The 21,315-nt window shown below is 43.0% G+C and overlaps 1 protein-coding gene across 7 annotated transcripts in view; it reads left to right on the top strand.

The window, feature by feature from the left end:
- gtf2ird1 (GTF2I repeat domain containing 1) overlaps positions 1-21,315 on the top strand; it is a 210,664-nt gene that overhangs the window by 141,876 nt on the left and 47,473 nt on the right. For all 7 annotated transcript variants that reach the window (XM_043718738.1, XM_043718735.1, XM_043718734.1 and 4 more), the window contains 3 exons: positions 14,083-14,151; positions 18,797-18,889; positions 20,740-20,823. In XM_043718738.1, the coding sequence (XP_043574673.1) occupies positions 14,083-14,151; positions 18,797-18,889; positions 20,740-20,823 (246 nt within the window). The remainder of the gene's footprint in view (positions 1-14,082; positions 14,152-18,796; positions 18,890-20,739; positions 20,824-21,315) is intronic.

Below are 21,315 nucleotides of genomic sequence, written 5' to 3' on the forward strand. Positions count from 1 at the left end.
AGAGAGAGGGAGAGTCAGCCTAGACCTGCTTCTCTTGGGTCCAGCAGCTTCACAACTGTCTGACTGCTTTCAGTGAATAGCCAGACCAAACCAGAGAAAAGCTGAGCTGGAGAACTGGTCACTCACCTTTCATTGTACAAGTGTTTTTTAAAAACTTAAGAGCATTTTATCTGAGGCAGTATCTGTTAGCTATAATCAAATTGGCCCTAAAACCCATTGAAACCTAGACATTTTGGAGCCTGTGACTTTATAACATCCCGAAAAATGACCAAGGACAACATAACCTTGTTAAAAGAGCAGCAGCATCACACCACCCCCTTTAAACAAAATTAACCATCAATATCCAAAGATGGCTTCATTTTAAAACCCTTTAATCTTAAACTGTTTGTGCACTACATTACGCATATGCATTACATTGACAATAATCATGGAAACATGCACTACTCCATTCTGTTTCAGTCCATTTAATCCTGCCACCAAACGCCTCGGTTTCTCATTCAAGTCTTGACAATGCATCAGCAATCACGTTTAGTCAGCCTGCCACATGCACAGTTTTCAAATTCAATCACTGGAACAACAGTCTGGAATATTTGACATTAAATTTCTCCCCGATCGTTAGGGTCAGTATATATGATTGTCTCAGATACATTATTGGTAATATAAACACTGAAATGTCTTGTCAACACCAAGTTCAAAGTCTCCTTCTCAACTGTTGAATATTTCTGCTGATGAATATTCCGTTTCCTGGAGAAATACCCGGGTCTTTCTATAGGTCTTTCTATCTTCTCTTCGTCTTCTTGCAAGAGCACAGCACCGACACCCACATCACTCGCATCGATAGCCACCTTGAATGGCTTTGTATAGCTAGGTGTGGCTAATACCGAGGCAGTGGTTAACACAGCTTTCTGACTGTCAAATGCCTTCTGACAGTCGGCTGTCCACTGAAACTTCTTGCCCTTCTTTAGCAATTCAGTGAGTGGAGCAGCCACACTGCTAAAATTTGGTACGAGTTTTCGATAAAATTCAATCCCAGGAACTGTAGAACTGCTCTTATTGTCAATGGTATGGAAAACTCCCAAATTACCTTTTGTTTTTGCATCCTGTGGGGCATTTGTCCATATCCAATAACATGGCGCAGGAAGGTGACTTAAGCTTTCGCAAATTCATTTTCAGCTAGGTTTACCAACAAGCCTGCCTTCCGAAGTCGATCAAACAAGTCCGATAAATATTGCAAATGCCCTTTCCATTTGAGACTAAAAATCACCAGGTCATCAATATATGACAGAGTTGGGTTGTCTGGCAATGACCTTATTGGTTAATCTCTGAAATGTGGCTGGCATATTTTTTATACCAAACAGCACGACTTTAAACTGATACAGTCCATTCGGTGTTACAAAAGTCAAAGTTGCCTTCGCCCTTTCTGACAAAGGTACCTGCCAGTATCCTTTTGAGCAAGTCCAACTTAGAAATATAAGTGGCTTGTCCCACCTTTTCAATACAGTCTTCCAAACATGGGTTTGAATGTGCATCAGTTTTTGTAACTGCATTGACTTTGCGATAGTCCAGTAACTGTAACTCACTTCAGTAAAGTTGTCTTGGAGCGTGCGTTCAATCTCCTTTTGAACCTGTGCCAACTTTAGAGGGTTATGCCTACAAGGATGTTGCTTAATTGGAATAGCATTTCCTATATCTACATCATGCATAATTCGATTAGTACTTCCCAGCTTATTTCCACATATCTCCCCGTATGATATTAATAACTCTTTCAGGTCATTTCAATTTTTCTCTGGAAGGAAACTCAATAACTTTTGACAACTTCCTCATTGTCCAATTTAATTTGAGGAATGTCCAATTCAGAATCCTCTGAACTTGGTTTCTCACTCTCTATTGTAAACACCAACACAGTCTCCTTTGGATTTCCTTCCCTGTCAAAATACCTATTGAGCATATTCACATGACATACTCTGTGAGATTTCTTTCTGTCTGGAGTACTTATTAAATAGTTCACTTCATTCAATTTCCTTTTGACTTGATAAGGTTCACTAAACCTTGCTTTTAAAGGTTCACCTATCGCTGGAAGTAACACTAACACCTTATCTCCGATAGTAAAATTGCAAGTTTTTGATTTCTTGTCTGTTTCCTGTTCCATTGTATGCTGTGATACTTTCAAATGCTGTCTAGCCAACTGCACTACTCTATTTAATCGTGCCCGAAAATTTTTGACACAGTCCAAATATGTGGTCTCTGAATTCTGACTTAGCAATTTCTCCTTAATCAATTTTCAGCTGTCCTCTCACTTCATGCCCAAAAACTAATTAAACTGGACTGAATTTGGTTGATTCATTTGGTGCATCTCTGATAGCAAAAAGTACAAACGGAATTCCTTTCTCCTAATTATCCGGATAGTCCTGACTATAAGCCCTCAACTTGGTCTTTAATGTCTGATGCCACCTTCCTAGTGCTCCCTGAGATTCTGGATGGTACGCAGTAGATTAGAATTGTTTTATTCCTAAGCTGTCCACAAACACCTCGAGTAATTTTGATGCAAAGTTTGACCCGTGTTCTGATTGTATCTGTGTGGGTAGTCTGGTGAAAAATTTGAGTAACCTTTCTACAATCCTTTTAGCTGTAATATTGTATAATGGGGGAACGGCCTCTGGAAATCTCATGGACACATCCATTATTGTTAACAAATACTGATTTCCACTTTTCCCTTTAGGTAGGGGTCCTACACAATCAATTGAGACTTTTGTAAAAGGTTCCTAAAATGTAAGAATGGTTGTTAAAGGTTACTTTAGATTCCCTACACTGTGAAAGCAGGCCCTTCAGCCCAACAAGTCCATACCGACCCTCTGAAGAGTAACCCACCCAGATCTATTTCCCTCTGACTAATGCACCTAATGGGCAATTTAGTGTGGCCAGTTCACCTGACCTGCACATCTTTGGACTGTGAGAGGAAACTGGAGCACCCAGAGAAAACCCACGCAGACACAGGGAGAATGTGCAAACTCCACACAGACTGTCGCCCGAGGCTAGAGTTGACCTTTGGTCCCTGGTGCTGTGAGGCAGCAGTGCTAACAGGTTTTGTTACTGACTGCAGTAATGTACATTATGTCGGCAAAATTCAACTACATCCTTGTGCAGTCCAGGCCAGTAAAAATGTTTTTGTATTTTAGCTTGAGTTTGTCGTTCCCCTAAATTACTTAGATCATAGAGATGTACAGCATGGAAAGAGACCCGTTGGTCCAACCCGTCCATGCCAACCAGCTATCCCAACCCAATCTAGTCCCACCTGCCAGCACCCAGCCCATATCCCTCCAAACCCTTCCTATTCATATACCCATCCAAATGCCTCTTAAATGTTGCAATTGTACCAGCCTCCACCACATCCTCTGGCAGCTCATTCCATACACGTACCACCCTCTGCATGAAAAACTTGCCCCTTAGGTCTCTTTTATATCTTTAACCCCTCCCCATAAATCTATGCCCTCTGGTTCTGGACCCTCCGGCCCCAGGGAAAAGACTTTGCCGATTTATCCTATCCATGCCCCTCATAATTTTGTAAACCTCTATAAGGTCACCCCTCAGCCTCCGACGCTCCAGGGAAAACAGCCCAAGTCTGTTCAGCCTCTCCCTGTAGCTCAGATCCTCCAACCCTGGCAACATCCTTGTAAATCTTTTCTGAACCCTTTCAAGTTTCACAANAATCAGTCCTTGCCTTTCCAAATACATGTACATCCTGTCCCTCAGGATTCCCTCCAACAACTTCCCCACCACCGAGGTCAGGCTCACCAGTCTATAGTTCCCTGGCTTGTCTTTACCGCCCTTCTTAAACAGTGGCACCACGTTTGCCAACCTCCAGTCTTCCGGCACCTCATCTGTGACTATCGATGATACAAATATCTCAGCAAGAGGCCCAACAATCACTTCTCTAGCTTCCCACAGAGTTCTTGGGTACACCTGTTTCATACACCACGTGCAACACCTTCTTTCTATAACCCACTAGCAATACAACTTGATGAACTTCTGCCCACTTCTCATCTGCCTGAATATGTGATGGGCTCCATTTCCTCATTAAGGCATCATTTTTAAGAGACTAACATACAGGGGTGCATTCAGATTCTTTTTCTGTATATGTCTTTTGATACAATTACTTCAGTTTTTCACCTTTCTGCTGTAACTCTCCCATTTTAACTGATGACTTTGTGACCTCATTACCACACAGTCAGGAAAAATCCCAGGATATTCTTCCTGTAATAGCTCAGTTGCCTGATTTTCCATTGGCTTTTCATCCACAGTAGGCAGCACACTAGCTATATCATTAGCAAGGACAAATCGTTTTCCTGGAGTTAAACGTTTTTCCAGTACTCACTTCTCCACTTTTCACGGACAGTCTCTAACCTCACTCTACATAATTGAGCACCTTTTGTCTCACCATGAATTCCACTTACTCATAACTTTCCCGGCAATACTCCTTCGGAAGTTCATATCTCCTCCTCTTTCAACATCAAAGATTGAGAGGATCCTGTATCTCTCAATATTGTAACCTCTTCGCCTACTGCTGCTGGCCAATGTGAGTAATCTTTACCTTTTCAAGCATATGGTTTAAGAAGATCTGACATTTCCTCCTGAATCAACCTCTGACTAGTTGGTATGATCTGGCGCAGCTTTTTTCACTGTACCTTCCATTACCACTCCAACAAAATTAACTGGCTTATCCTGTTTTCCTACATCTGGTTTCCCAGTGCTTTTCCTAACCAATCAACACTGTAATTTTATGTGGCCTACTTTATTGCTGTAAAAACACCAGAGCTTTTTAACATCTCTTTCCCTTCAAGAGTTTCCTTTTTGGATGTAGGTTTGCTGGCTGAGCTGAAAGGTTCATTTCCAGACGTTTCGTTACCTTACTCGGTAACATCTTCAGTGGGCCTCATGCGAAACAATGCTGAAAATTCCTGCTTTCTATTTATATGTTTGGGTTTCTTTCGGTTGGTCATGTTATTTCCTGTGGTGAAGTCACTTCCTGTTTCATTTTCTCAGGAGGTGCTAGATGGGATCTAACTCGATGTGTTTGTTGATAGAGTTCCGGTTGGAATGCCATGCTTCTATGAATTCTCATGCATGTCTTTGGTTGGCTTGTCCTAGTATGGATGTGTTGTCCCAGTCGAAGTGGTGTCCTTCCTCATTCGTATGTGAGGATACTAGTGAGAGAGGGTCATGTCGTTTTGTGGCTACTTGGTGTTCATGTATCCTGGTGGCTGGTTTTCTGTCTGTTTGTCCAATGTAGTGTTTATTAGGATCCTTGCACGATATTTTGTAAATGACATTAGTTTTGAACTACGCAGAGCAGAGGAAGATCACCCTTACCGTGTATTCAAAAAGAATGGGTACCCAATGAACACAGTCCGCCGATTTCTCACCAACAAACCCAAACGAGCAGACAAAACACGTCCAGAAACCCTAGCCAATCTCCCCTTACATCAAAGACACCTCGGAAATGACTGCCAGATTACTCAGACCCCTTGGCATCGTGGTAGCCCACAAACCCACCAACACACTAAAACAGCAGCTAATTAGCTTGAAAGACCCTACACAGACAATGAGCAAAACTAACCTACATCCAAACAGTCAACCTGAGCTATAAATCTTCTCAAAACTTGCTAAGGTTTCCTTTTAACCCTTGTGGTAACTTATCCTTGTGATCTTCACCAAGATTTACCTTTCTCTTTCCACATGAGGATTTCTCTTTTCCCTCACAGGAACCCTCACGGATTGAAATTGATTTTGGAAGCCAAACTTTGATTTATGGACCAATTCATAACCATCGGCCATTTCAGCTGCTCACCTTGCCTTTTTACTCTCTGCTCTTCCACATGAGTTCTCACTGCCTCAAGAAGTGAATTCTTGAACTCCTCTAAATTGTCTAAGAGCATCATAGGTTTGCTCTATTTTTAATGCCCTTATTCACCTATCAAAATTACTTTGTTTGATCCTTTCAAACTCAATGAAGTTTGACAATGTCCCTCCTTAGATTGTTGAAACGCTGTCTGTAGGCTTCTGGCACAAGCTCATGTGCACTTAAGATGTCTTTCTTTACCTCCTCATAGGCCCCAGATTCCTCCTCTGATAGTGACGCAAGTACCTCCCTAGTTCTAACTACAGGCTTTGTTTAGATCACCAAAACCTGCAAGGTCACTGACCACTTCATTTGGTTTAACGTGTGAAACTTGAAAGGGTTCAGATAAGATCTACAAGGATGTTGCTAGGGTTGGAGGGTTTGAGCTACAGGGAGAGGCTGAATAGGCTGGGGCTGTTTTCCCTGGAGCGTTGGAGGTTGAGGGGTGACCTTATAGAGGTTTATAAAATTATGAGAGGCATGGATAGGGTAAATAGACAAGGTCTTCTCCCTGGGGTGGGAGAACCCAGAATGAGGTTTAGGTGAGAGGGAAAAATTGAGAAGGGTCCTATGGGGCAACCTTTTCATGCAGAGGGTGGCGCATGTATGGAATGAGCTGCCTGGGGAAGTGGCAGAGACTAGTACAATTACAACATTTAAAAGGCATCTGGATAGGTATGAATAGGAAGGGTTTAGAGGGATATGGGCCAGGTGCTGGCAGGTGGGACTAGATTGGGTTGGGATATCTGGTCGGCATGGACGAGTTGGACCAAAGGGTCAGTTTCCATGCTGTACATCTCTATGACTCTGTGACATCCTTCTCACCAAATTTCAGCAATATATTTAAACCGATTCCCACCAGGCCTTTGGCCACGATGGGATTGCTCTTCCTCACTAATCTTATCTTCTGCCTTCATCTCCATCCTTTTAAGCTGACTTTCCTGTCTAAGTACCAATTCCTGAAGTTCAAACTCTCTCTCCTTTTCCTTTAGTTCTGCTAGAGCCTTACGCTCATTTTCTCTCTCTTCTGCTTTTGATCATAATTCAAATGGTTTCGTTTCTTTTTCTTTTCCTTTTGCCTCTAACTCAAGATGCTTCATTTTCAATTGAAGTTTAGCCATCCCCAAAGATTCTGACGGCGTTTCCAGCAAATGTAAATGCTGAGCGATTGCTGGAATAACCACAACTTCTTTTCAGAGACTCTAGCATTTTCAACTCCAGATTGTTTACCAATTGCAGCAGCTTTTCCTTGTTCACCTTTTGTAAAACCCCCTATCACTTCTTCCAGCCCCAGAAAGTGCTTTGTGACTGACAGAGCCATCACCACCAAGCACTGTTTAAACCAGCCAAATTCAGCACCCTGAACAGTAGAGACTAACACCTATCACTTGCTCCCTTCGAATCCGGCAATCCCAACCCCAAATTGGAACTGTAGAATAAATCCTGGACGAGCCCCCAATCTGTTATGAGCCAGGCCAGACCCCTTCAAAATATTTCAAAAAGTAGCCCAGACCCTAACATTTTCAGTTGCTTTAGGCAGATATTGAGCAGATATCCCAGGAGTGATGCAGCTGGTCAAACCTTTTGGCTTGAAGCGAAACAGAACTTATTTAAACACTCCGGATGAAACACAAACAAAAAAAAATAGAATTTAGAATAACAACTTGTTTCAAAACCTAACTGACTCTATCACAACTTAACCAAGCCGTTCCAATTCTTGCAACATCCCATAAACGCATTCCTTGGCAGAAAAGGTAAATTCAAGTACAGGTTGTTGTAGGAGTGATGTTAGAGAGATGATAGAGGGAATCAGCCGAGGAGATCTGTTGAATCAAGGGGACCTTTTTTCCCCAGTAGCTTTGATGAGTAGCTTTGCATAGACTGCTTGCTAAAACCAAAACACAACCAAACCAAACCAGGGGAAAACAAAACCCTGAACTGGGAGAACTGACCACTCCCCTTTCATTGTACAAGTATTTTTTTAAAAAACCTAAATACCTTTTCCCTGATTGTTGCCCAAGGTAGTATCTGTTAACCATTAGCAAAGACCCTTACCAGACGAATCGGAACCTCTGTCTTTTACAACCCCTCATGAAAAAAAGCTGTTGCTGAAACACCACATGGATAAGAAATGAGGGTGGGTTGAATTATTTGAGGGGGTGTGGTGGAAACTATTAATATTATCTGCTAAAAAAGGGGAACTGTTTGTTGGATCAGGAGGTAGGGTCCTGTAGACATACAGAGCCGATGGAAGATACGATACAGCACTTCGGGATACCCTGAGGTTGTGAAAGGTCATATATAAATGCAAGGCTTTACTTTATGATGGGAAATTGGAGGGAGGTTTGGGAAATACGTCAAGTTCAAGGCTAGATCAGAACCTGTTGTGAAATTTCAGCCAATGGAAGTGAGGGAAAAGGGAGAGGCAGCTGATCAGACGGTCTCAATCTTGATGACAAACAGATCCCAGAGTTCCCTGAACATTAGGGTGGAGGATGCAGTGGAGTGGGGTTTTAGAAATGAAAACAGAAATTGCTGGAAAATTTTTGTCCCTGATTTACAGCATCCGCGAATGTTTTGTTTTTTATGGAGCTTTAGAAAGACTCTTTGTCATGGAGAATAGAAACCTGGGATCAGCCTGGGGTGATTTTGCAATAGTGAGTGCTTTTGGCAGAAGCATACGCAGACTTGGCAGTACGTGTGTGGTTAAAGTAGTTATTGGCATATTGTAGAACAGTGTATCAGGAGTGCCACCTCAGGTCAAGCACCCTGCTAGAAGACAACATCACGCCAGGCTAATTGAGGGACTGCAACCTCAGATGGCACTGGAAAATGGGACGGTCTCCGGGATGGGGTTAGAGTCTTGAATGAGCAGATTAGCCAAAGATGGGACAGGTTGAAGTGAGAGACACAATGACAGGAAACGACTGCCTGGAGGTTAAAGTGAAAGCTGCAAACTGGAAAGAGAACAGTGACACTTAAAGGGATTGGCACAATTTCACATTGACTGCCAAAGTTCACACAGGGTGACTGGGATGATGTAGTGGAAGATGAAAGTGACTTTACCCTGGCAAACCTCCCATTGGCATTACTTTACCAGCCATCTCCCTCTGACTGTTCATGCTTCTGTTCTTTTGAATGGGTCAGGCACATCTGCTGAAAAAGTCTCACATAGTCCCAGATGATCTTACCTCTCTCAACAGAGAGAGATGACTGGTAGTGAGTGTGACCTGAGGGTCACCACACCTCAGGCAAGGGCCAACACTGAGAAGGCAGGACCTTCATGGTAACCTCAGTTAGTGCAGGCATTGAATCTAAAGACCAGCTGTCTACTCGACTCAACTAACCAGGGACAAAGGATTGATTGAACGAGGCTGTGAATACACATTCAAACCCAGCATACAAAGATAGGTAGAGGGAGAGGTAACATTGAGATGGCGGAGAAGCTGCAGAAGGATTTGGACATGTTAGGACAGTGGACAAAGAAATGGCAGATGGAGTATAACATGGGAAGGTATGAGGCCATGCATTTTGGTAGGAAGAGTAGAGACCTGGACTGTTTTCTAAATGGGGAGAAAATTCAGAAGTCATGTGCAAAGAAACTTGGGAGTTTTCTCAAGATAAACTTGCAGATTGAGTCAGTAGTTCGGAAGCCAAATGCAATGATGGCATTTCTTTTGAATATAAAAGTAGGGACATACTTCTGAGGCTCTATAAGGATCTGGTCAGACCACGTTTGGATTATTGTGCACAGTTTTGGGCTCCGTGTCTCAGGAAGGATGTACGGGCCCTGGAGCAGGTTCAGAGGACTTTCACAAGAATGGTCCCAAGAATGAAAAGCTTAACATATGAGGAACATTTGAGGACTCTGGGTCTACACTTAATGGAGTTTAGAAGGATAAGGGGGGGGGGATGTAATTGAAACGTACAGAATACTGAATGGCCTGCTCAGAGTAGATGTTGTGAAGAGACTAGGACCTGAGGACACAGCCTTAGAGTAGAGGGAAGACCTTTTAGAATGGAGATAAGGAGAAACTTCTTCAGCCAGAGAGTGGTGAAACATTTGAGGACTCTGGGTCTACACTTAATGGAGTTTAGAAGGATAAGGGGGGGGGGATGTAATTGAAACGTACAGAATACTGAATGGCCTGCTCAGTAGATGTTGTGAAGAGACTAGGACCTGAGGACACAGCCTTAGAGTAGAGGGAAGACCTTTTAGAATGGAGATAAGGAGAAACTTCTTCAGCCAGAGAGTGGTGAATCTATGGAATTCATTGTCACAGAAGGCTGTGGAGGCCAGGTCATTGAGTATATTTAAGACTGAGATAAATAGGTCCTTGAGGATCAAGGGTTACAGGGAGAAAGCAGGAGAATGGTGTTAGGAAAGTTATCAGCTGTGATTGAATGGTGGAGCAGACTCGATGGTCTGAATGGCCTAATTTCTGTTCCTATGTCTTATGGTCTTAATCTTCTGGCAGCTTGTATTTTGCTGTGTCATGTGATTAAGCCTCAGCTATAGGTCAAGCAGAAGTGGTGTGCAAATAATCCTGGATGCATCAGCATTGAACCTTTTTTGACTTGTTTGTAAAGTGCGTTTCAAAAGCAATGGAAACGCGTGAACGAGATGTCACTGCACATCTCATCCGTCTCCGCGCTCCAAGTCAGATTCCTTTTCATTCTTTTTCGGGATAATGGCATTGCTGATGCAGCCAGCACTTGTGTCTTTCTGTAATTACCCTGGAACAGAGCAGCATGTTGAGCCACTTCAGAGGGAAGGTAAGAGTCAGTCATGTTGCCCTGGGCCTGGGTAAAAATGGCAGATTTCCTTCCCTGCAGGATGTTAATGAACCTCATGGGTGTGTTGGCAATTGATAGCTGACATGCTATGCCAGTTTTGCCTTCTGCTGTGAGATGTCACAGTCACTATATTACGTGCAGCACAAGAACAGGTAGGTTTGCTCTAACCTGACCTCAGGCTGACACTCAAAATGTATGGGGGTGGCAACCGAATCCGCGGCTGAAATCCTTAAATCTCCTGAGAGCGTCCATCCATGGGGATGACCAATTACAGAGAAGTCACCCCCATAATTAGGATGGAAGGGAATAATAGCAAAAGAGCCGACAGAGTGAATGCAGGCCATTCAGCCCATCAAGTCGACACAACCCTCCCCCATAAAGAGCATCTCACCCAGACTCAATCCACCACCTTAACCCTGTAACCCTATATTTCCCATGGATAATCCACCCAGCCTGCACATCCCAGGACACTGAGGCAACTTAGCATGGCCAACCCACCTAACATGCACATCTTTGGACTGTGGGAGGAAACCAGAGCACCCAGAGGAAACCCAGGTGCAGACACGGGGAGAATGTGCAAACTCCACACAAATAGTGACCCGAAGGTGGAATTGAACATGGCTCCCTTGTGCTGTGAGGCAGCAGTGCTAACCACTGAGGCACTGTGCCACCCCAAATGGTGAGGAGCCTTCTCCAACCAAAGGCTGGTTTTCGTGACCTGGAAGAAAGGGCAGGAGGGGGGGGGGTTTGGGGCGGGGCGGGGGGGATTGTGGCTACAAAGTAGGAGAGAAGAGCTACCTTAAGAGGGGGGGTAGGAGCTGCATAGGGAGGTGTCAGTTCGTAAAGTGGGGAGGTGCGGGTCTGAAAGTGGAGAAAGATCGTTTTGAGGAATACTGTACCTCATTGGAAGCAGGAGAATTTTTGGCAAATTCATGTGTAAATGAATACTGCAGGTGTTCAGGTACAGTCTGAAGACGAAAATGTGATGGGTGGCATTTCCACTGAAGACACGATCCATTCTGCTTCTGTGCACGTCCAATCCAAATACCGACAAAAACGCAGATCAAATTAAGTGAGTGAATGAGACTGAAAAAGGAGTCTTTGAAACCTAAACAAAACCTGAAGGAAAATCAGGAGGGTTATCTTTTGTTGGCTAGATTTATTTTGAGCCCAGCCTCCACGTTCTTGTGTTAATTTAAACAAGATGATATGTCTGTTTCAGCAGAGCTCTTCAGTTCCATAATATACTCTTAGACAAATGTTGGTGCTTGGGGATGCACTGGTGTATATAACCGGACCATTCCTTAGAAACAGCATGTACCCAAACAGTGCTCCCACACTGCTCCACAGATCAGGGGATAAAGTGTGTTTACAGCATTCGGGGGCGGGAGGGAGTGAATGAATGGGAAGGCAAACTTAAAAGAAAGTTAAGGACAAAAGCCTTTTGAACTTGTGGAAAGAGAAAAAAATGGAGGAAGTATTAAAATATGCTCAGAAAGAGGCTACAATTAGCTTTATAATGTCTACTGCCCTAATGTGCAAGAATGCTTTGAAATGCACAGGAACGCCTTATTTCCAGTTTAACTAGTTAGGTTGGTGAGCTCCTTTGTTGCCATCCTGAATGCAGTGACCCACCCAGTGTCAACTCTTCTTATCCTGGCAGGAGTCCTTGCACAAATATCCTTTCGTTTCTGTCAGGCAGATATGATGAAATCCATTTCCAGCCCTCTGAGAGAACATAACCTTCAGGGTGTTACATTGGACAGTTTTGAAAATGTTAGGTCCAATCAAATCTATCCAGCAGCAGGGAGGGGACTTAATGCAAGGTTTTCACTAAGTCATTCACGACCATTTCAGAATTACTAATGAATTATAGGATCTCCAGTGTGGAAGCAGGCCATTCAGCCCATCGAGTTAATATCGACCTTCTGAAGAGCACTCACCCAGACCAACTCCCCACCCAATGCTATCTCTGTAACTCTGCATTTCTCATGGCTAAGCCACCTAGCTTGCCTATCCCTGGACACTATGGGCAATTTAGAATGGCCGATCCTGCACATCTTTTGACGTGCGAGAAGCCCAGAGCACCCATCCAGACATGGAGAGAATTTGCAAGCTCCACACACATAGTCGCCCGAGGGTGGAATCAAACTCATGTCTCTGGTGCTGGGAGACAGCAGTGCTAACCACTGAGCCACTGTGCTGCCACCCCTAGAATGATGTTAGTTGCAGAAACAAACAGACAGAAGAACCTCCCACCTTTGGAGTGCTACAGGCAGTGAACACAGATTCTGTGGAGGAGACTCAGGAGAGGTAGTTGAATGGCTGTGTGCTGTTTGAACTTTGGAAGAGGTTCTTGGAATTAGTTTGCAGCTAAGTATCGGAGTCAGCTGTGAGTAAGACCTGGGAAGCTGACTAAATGGAAAAGTCACTGGTTTTTCTGTTGGAGGAAGCAGTTAGGGGTTTAGAGCCTGCAGGCATTGATAGGTAAGAGCAGGTGAGAGGATGGGGTTGAACAGCCCATCAGCAGTATCTGCTTGATGCAGCTAAGTGAGAATGGCCCTCCAGCAGAAACCTAGGGCTTGATGAAGCTCGCTGTCAGTGACGAGCTGGGGAGATGCTTCTGAATGAGGACGAGAGTGTAGTTTTAGAGTCTAAGAGAGTACAAACCCAGGAAACAAGGGTAAAGGAGGACCAGAAGAGGGGCACTGATTGAGGTACTCAATGACAGAGCAGTTTTTGCAAGGGAGTTCAGAGATTGGACTGACAAAAGTGAAGAATTTGTAATCCCTTGTGAAGTTTACGATGAAATTTGATGATTCACTGAGATGTTAACATCTGGGTGGAAATGCTGGGAAGTCCATGGGATCTGCCTTGATTGCATTTGATGTGCACTGTGGGGCATCTGATAATAGTTTATTATCCACATTTATCACATGTTAATTCGGGGTGTTAGAAACACAATCTACAATACGCACACAATTAGTTACTGTTCTAGTTATTATGAAGTTTATAGTTTCTGGTTTAAAACTGGAAACCTGTGACCTTAGGCTCTTAGCAAATCCCCTGGATCTATACTTTGCTTTAAAAATAAAGGTTACTGGTCCCTAGCCAGCTCTTAACACAAGTTTGGCATTCAGTTATGGGATCATAATGCAGAGATCATGGGTAGAGGGCAGGCAATCGTGCAAGTGCAAAGCTATGGGAGTCCGTGCTATAAGTGGAGGAGAATGGTGTATCTGCTGGGCTCTACTCCCACTGAGAAATTCTAGATGAAAAGGTTGTTGAGTGGAAAACATTCTCCTGTTTTTCCAAGTATTTCTGTACCACTGGTGGCTTGAATCATTTAGATTTCAGGATCATTGTAACCATCATTGTGTTTATTCCAGCAACAGCACAAGAACCTCGTGACTATGTGAAAGGAGAAGCAACACAGCTAAAAAGGCAGATCCAAACAGGTTTGTGCAATACCGTTCATAGTTGGGCAAGTAGACTAACCTCTTGCTAATTCCCAGACCAGAGTAGGCCATTTAATTCTATGAGCTTGTTCCACCAGTCACCGAGATCATGACAGTGGATCAGTTGTGGCTTCAAATTAATCATTCATCTAGCATTAATTGTCGTATGTAAAAGCGGTGAAGGAGTGCTTCTGAATTTCACTTCTGATTGGTCTGACCCTATTTTCGAGACGAGTCCTAATCTACCTAACTGGGAGAAATAGTTTCTCACCAGCTGCTGCCCTTAATAACTTGAGAACCTTGAGCTAATCCTTTAATAACTGTCCAACTTGCAGGGAATACAAATCTAATTTGGGCAATGTCTACTGGTAATTTAGCCCTTGGAGTCTAGATCTCATTCTAGACTCTCCATGGCCTTGAAATAGATTCTAAAGTCTGGTATTCACAATAATGCAAGTGTGACCTAACCAGGGTTTTATATAGCTGAAACACTGCCTTCTACACACTCAGATTTTAATCTTCTTATGAAAAACGTATTTCATTACCAGCTTCTTTTTATTATTTTCTGTACTTGTGTTTTTGACATTTGAATACCATCTGAATCCCTTGTTTGGATTTCAGCCTGTAATTCACCCCAAGTATCCATTCCTGTATACATAAATCGTTGGAAGGTGTCAATTGAGATTTCAACACTTAGTCACTCCCACTATGTGTCTTTTTATGTGGAACTAAACGGGAGCTTCTGGCTGGAAACACATTCCCAATCACCATTATTTTATGAAAACCTATTTCTATCTATTACTGTGCAGCTTGTAACCTCAAGCAGAACACCATCCTCTTAGGCCCATTAACTTACATTTTTGCACATTGAAATAAATAATTCATTGGAAATCTCTTGCTTTCCACTTAAGTGGTTAAATGGACAGAGAAGTCCTTTCCTGCAAGAAACCTCTTTGATACAGCTGTAGCGATGTGCAGAAATTCACTAGCGACCAATTAACAAGAGAGTAACCAACAACTCAGTTTCTTTTAAAATTCAGTGAAGGAAAGATTAAAAGGGAATGCACACAACATGCAATAAATATTGGAGAGTCTTTCTAAAATCACTTCTCTTTGCAGACCTGGAATAAACAAAACAATACATATGAAATTACTGTTATGATCTTATCAGATAATATTAATGTTTAAAAAGAAATCCAACACTGTGATTAAATGACAGTGCTATGTCACAAGATTTTACATTTCTAGTCAAAAACAATCTTTATTGACCGTGAAAAGAATTCAGCAAAGTAAGCACTATGAATTTGACACTATAGTTTCTAAAGGCTTATCGTATATGGACGTAAGTTTGCTTGCTGAGCTGGAAAGTTCGTTTTCAGGTGTTTCATCACCATACTAGGCAACATCATCAGTGAGCTTCTGGTGAAGCACTGGTGGTATGGTCCTCTTTTTATTTGTGTGTAGGTTTCCTTGCATTGGTGATATCATTTCCTGTTCTTTTTCTCAGGTGGTGGTAAATGGGATCCAAGTCAATGTGTTGATTGATAGAGTTCCGACTGGAGTGCCATGCTTCTAGGAATTTTCGCGCATGTCTCGGTTTGGCTTGTCCTAGGATGAATGTGTTGTCCCAGTCAAAGTGGTGTCCTTCCTCATTTGTATGTAAAGATACTAGTGAGAGTGGGTCATGTCTTTTTGTGGCTAGTTGAAGTTCATGTATTCTGGTGGCTAGTTTTCTGCCTGTTTGTCCAATATAGTGTTTGTTACATGTAGTGTATGAACACAGTCTGCTGAATTCTCAGCAACAAAAACAAACAGGCAGACACAACATATCCAGAAACCCTAGCCACTCTCCCCTACATCAAAGACATCTCGGAAATGACTGCCAGACTACTCAGACCTCTTGGCATCATGGTAGCCCACAAACCCACCAACACCATAAAACAGCAGCTAATGAACTTGAAAGACCCCATACAGACAGCAAGCAAAACTAATGTCATTTACAAAGTACGTTGCAAGAACTGTAACAAACACTACATTGGACAAACAGGCAGAAAACTAGCCACCAGGATACATGAACAATATGACCCACTCCCACTAGTATCTTTGCATACAGATGAGGAAGGACACCACATTGACTGGGACAACACATTCGTCCTAGGACAAGCCGAACTGAGACATGCACGAGAATTCCTAGGAGCATGGCACTCCAACTGGAACTCTATCTACAAAACACATTGACTTGGATCCCATTTACCACCCCTGAGAAAAAGAGCAGGAAATGACATCAGCAACCCAAGGTCACCTAAACACATAAATAAAAAGCAGGCCATACCACCAATGTTTCACCAGTGGCTCACTGACGATGTTACCTAGCATGGTGACGAAACATCTGAAACCAAACCTTCCAGCTCAGTGAGCAAACTTACACCCAGAACCACAATCTGAGCTACAAATTTTGTCAAAACTCGCTAGCTTATAGTATTTGCTCAGTTCTATTTGTTCCTTTCCACTCATCAAGATTTCCATTATCAAATAAAATCAAGAAAGCTCATTTTCATCTTTTAGGGACCAATCCAAAAGTATGCCACAGCCCTCTAGAATGTATGTTAATTCACCTCCATGTTCTAGCCTGCACCAAGGTACAAGATTTGCAAGGAACTGTACATTAGCCTTTGGCCAAGTGAGCCCTCAACTTCTCCCAAAAGACATCAGCTCCTTGTCCTGATTGTTGGAAGAAATACAGCCACCTTCTCAAATCCTTCCAAACTAATTCTGCTCACTGCTTTCTGCACCAAGGCCTTGAGGACCACTGCAGATTTCTTCCTACGGCCTCAACTTAGGCAAACTTCAACATTTGTCGTCCTCACGAATTCCAAACTGAATTTGAATCCCCACCATATTCCACATTGTGAGCAATAGACTGTGTTTTCTTGGCTTAAATGTTTGCCTGACTTATGTAAATTTCCTTTTGCTGTCATAACTCAGAGTTATAGCTTACGCAGGATCAAATTAGAAACTGCTTCTTGTCATTTTCCAAACTGAGCTGCCTGTTCCCATCAGTAAACACATGTAGATACATTAAACCACCTGTATTTGCTACCGCTACAAATGCACACATGAAGCTCAAGGGGCTATGACTTCATTGTTAGTTGGTTGCCTGCATCAAAGAATGGGACCATCTGTAACATTGAACAATGCAAAGATGTTTTAACAATTACAGTGCCAACAAAATGTATTTGAATATTTCAAATCGATTCAGTTCAAATCCTGTGATTGTGATGTTTTTACTGCCCTATTGGCAACACTTGGCTGCCCCACTCACTATCTCTCTGGTTATCCTACTCCCAGCTCCTCAGAGCCACCTTTTTCATTCATGACCCACTGCTTGACTGTTTACCATTCCTCAAGAATGAGGGAATGGGATGGCCAAGGGAGTGGTGAGCAAAGCAGCTGTCATGCAAGTGAGTGTAGTGCTGTGTGGAGCAATGAGTAGGGCATCAAACAGAGTGGCAACTGAAGATGGTGAGGGTGAATGTTCAGTTGAGTGGCCAGCATCAGTAGGACCATGCTTGTCTGTGGGTGAAGTGGGTGCTCAGTTCCAGGCAAATGTTGACGATATTGCTGGCACCGACTTCCTGTTCCAGTGCAGTAGCCAGGGATGCAATGATCAAACAGTGGAATATCTAACCACCACAGCCTATCTCCATGACAACCTACTATGCTTTAAGATACTCTAAAACAGAAATGCACACTAATTATAGTTATCTTCCATTCAACACTCAGATATGTATCTCTAATGGAGTCTCGTGACCCTCTTTCTCAGAATTGCTACTTTTAGCTGCTTTTATGTCGATGGTGATAGACAGTCTAGTTTCAGAAATGGGTCACCCTTTCTTTGGTGCTCACACTTCGAACACTTAACCTTACTGATAAACATAAGTAAGATTTTAACTGTAATTAACTTCATGTCTGTTTGATTTGCACTCACTTAAGGTGCATACCAATTTCTTAATTAGGTGTTTCCATTTATACATAAAAAATAATAATGTAATTCCTAAAACTACAATTTTGTATTCTGAAATAGAAGAATTAAAACTTGATATTCACAGCATGACTGAAACTTGAGTAAAGTGATGATAACGCCGAAATGTTTTAAAGCAATGGGATATTTGATTATTAGCTGGCTACTGTTACGTGAATCACCCTGGTAACACACTCCACATTGTTCTCCGTAAAATACTTGAAAATCAGGCAATTAGAAAAGCTGTATTTTGCTCTTTTAACTCCACATCTTGAAGACGTATGGCTTTCAGGTGTTGCTTTGCTAAAACTGCTCAAAGAATCATGCATTGTTCAGAATTTTCAGAGTTAATTCAGCTACTACTGAGACTAAATGATTGCTGTATATTCAGTCTTATACACATAGAATGACACTGCAGGCCTGGATCTTTCTATTTTTCTTCCTCTCTCATGTACCTTTCTCGCCTTTTCATAAAAACCACCATTAGTGACAGGTAAAGACAAGATGGAAACTTTTGGTGGGGACAAAATGTAAGTTAATGGGGAGAGGAGAAACGAAGAGTTGATATTTCACAGGTGACACAATCTGACCCTCCTGTCTAATGTCAGTTTTTATTTATGCTAGAAACACCAGACAAGACGACAGTAAAGTACCTGACAAATTCAGATGGAAATAAGGTGAACAATTCCCTCAACATTATTGAAGTGACAATCCCAGGTAAGCAAGTGCTGGCCTGTATTTGGGGGTTACCTGAATGAACTCAGCAAAAGCGCAGATCCTAATTCTGAACTGACTTTTTCTGCACATTTCCCTGCCCCTCTCTGCAGTTATCGCTCCTGTAGAACAGACGCAAGGGTTGGGCTTTACTGATTGGGAGGTGAATGTATTCATAGATATGTTAAAAGCACAGAGGGGATTTCTGGTACAGTGCCATCAAAGTTTATTTAAAAACGAGTGCGTTGGTAGGTTTGCTAATGCTGGGGCTTCCACGTGTGATTTGGGTTTGGGGAAGGCTCATATCACAGTTGTCAGCTGGCTGCACACCCACAGTGCGAAACTGTGTCCTTTTAGTACAAGAATGATTTCATTTTCTCTTTGATTGCGATGACATTTTACCTATACATGGGGCTTAGGGATGGTTCAGCTGGGTGTCAAAGTGGTGTTTAATCCAGAAATGCATGAAATGGTGAATGCTTTTGAGGGGTTTGTTATACTTGGGATTTGAGTAAGCTGCAGCCTAGGCATCCCAGTGCAGCTTGTCGCCTGAAACCACTGCAAGCTCAGAGGGGGTTGGAAGGGTTAGGGACTTTGATACCAGCTGATATTCAGTAGATATCCAGACAGGCAGGTTGGTAATAGCTATTGCTGAAAGTTAACCACACAACATGATTGATCGAATTAGTATGCTTGCAGCCATTTCCTTTTGAGAATAAAACTGTATCCATTATCCAAGGCTGGGTTTGACTTGAAAGTCCATCTAGCCTCTAGGATAGGGCTTCCCAAACTCTGTATTGGGGGTTGGGAGGTTGAGATTTTTTGGTTGTGAGCTGTAATGCAGCACTGCATTCACGTGGAACTCAGAGTGATATCTGGCAGGACTCGTAGAGGTTTACAGCTCAGTGAGAGGCCATTCATCATGTCCATGTGAGTTTGCAAAGACCTGACTCCACTAATCCCATTTTTCAGGTTTTCACACACAGCCTGGAGGCTGTCTAAATGGAGGTTAAATCTTACAAGAGTTTCTGACTGAATCATCCTTCCAGGCAGTGTGTTTCCAACATCCTCCGCAACTCTTATTTTGGCCTGTTATCTCTCAACTTAAATCTATGGTCCCTGGTCATCGACTCTTCTACTAATGGAAAATGTGCCTTCCTTTCCCCTCAAGCGGGGGGGCCCTTTGCAATCCTTGGGTTTTTGTTTGGTCTGAGCCTTCCCTAATGAACTGCTGTCGGGCCTGATTGTTGCTTGTGCATCAAAACCCTATCTGAATGCATCAATTTCCATCCCCCACCCCCTCCCCACCACCAAGCTGAATTCTTGTTTCTCTACTTCCAACTTGTCAGTCAATGCCCCCAACCCCTCCATTCATCAACTGAAACTCTACCCTACAAATTGCTGAACAGCTCTCATCGCTCCCAGTGATTCTGGGATTACCCAAGATCTAAGGAATTAAGGTGGGATCATAATGAGAGAAAGTTTGGGAAGCACTGCCCTGGGATCTTGCTGAAGGCAATTTGAATTGCTGTTTGCTCCAGTTCTTACGCTTTGAGCTTGTGGCAATTGTTAAGCACCAAAGAAATAAAGTGTCCCAGAAACGAGTCAATAAACTCCTGTCAAATGTATTATCGAAATCCAGTGCTCTAGGCCTCTGACTAGGGTGGTGCAAGTACCAGTAACCCCATCTTCTTTGTTATGACCAGGTAAAACTCAAGTCAATAATCAGTGTGATCTTGCTCGAGGATCTTATACAGTGACTTATAGGGATGTTGGATCCTGGTGGGTATCTGTATTTTGGATTCTATGATCTGTGGAGCGCAACTCTAGTTCTGGAACATTTTATTTTGCAGAAAATTATGATGCAAAGCTCACAAGAGTGGACATTGCCAATAATCTACGGGAGCAAGTCCAGGACCTGTTTAATCGCAAATATGGTAATGGAGACTTGGGAAGGATTGCATTCAGCACTGTTATGTTGTTGGAGAATGAATTTAAATAAGAACAGCAGACCTGTTAGTCGTTTCAAATCAGTGGGATTGAGTTATAATATGTTAATCCCTCTCTCACCTTCCCCTGTCACCACAGGAATTGAAAAACCTGCGCCAACACCTCCCCCCTCAACTCCATCCAAGGCCCCAAACGAGCTTTTCACAGCCATCAGAGTTTTACCTGCATTTCCACACATGTCATTTACTGTATCCGTTGCTCCCGACATGGTCCCCTCTACACTGGGGAGACAGGAGGCCTACTTGCAGAGTGCTTCAGAGAACATCTCCAGGACATACGCACCAATCAACCCCACCGCCCTGTGGCCAAACACTTCAACTCTCCCTCCCACTCTGCCAGGGACATGCAGGTCCCGGGCCTCCTCCATCACCACTCCCTACCAACCAACACCTGGAAGAAGAACACCTCATCTTCCGCCT

The sequence above is a fragment of the Chiloscyllium plagiosum genome, chromosome 28 (genome assembly GCF_004010195.1).
Source record: "Chiloscyllium plagiosum isolate BGI_BamShark_2017 chromosome 28, ASM401019v2, whole genome shotgun sequence".
NCBI lineage: Eukaryota > Metazoa > Chordata > Chondrichthyes > Orectolobiformes > Hemiscylliidae > Chiloscyllium > Chiloscyllium plagiosum.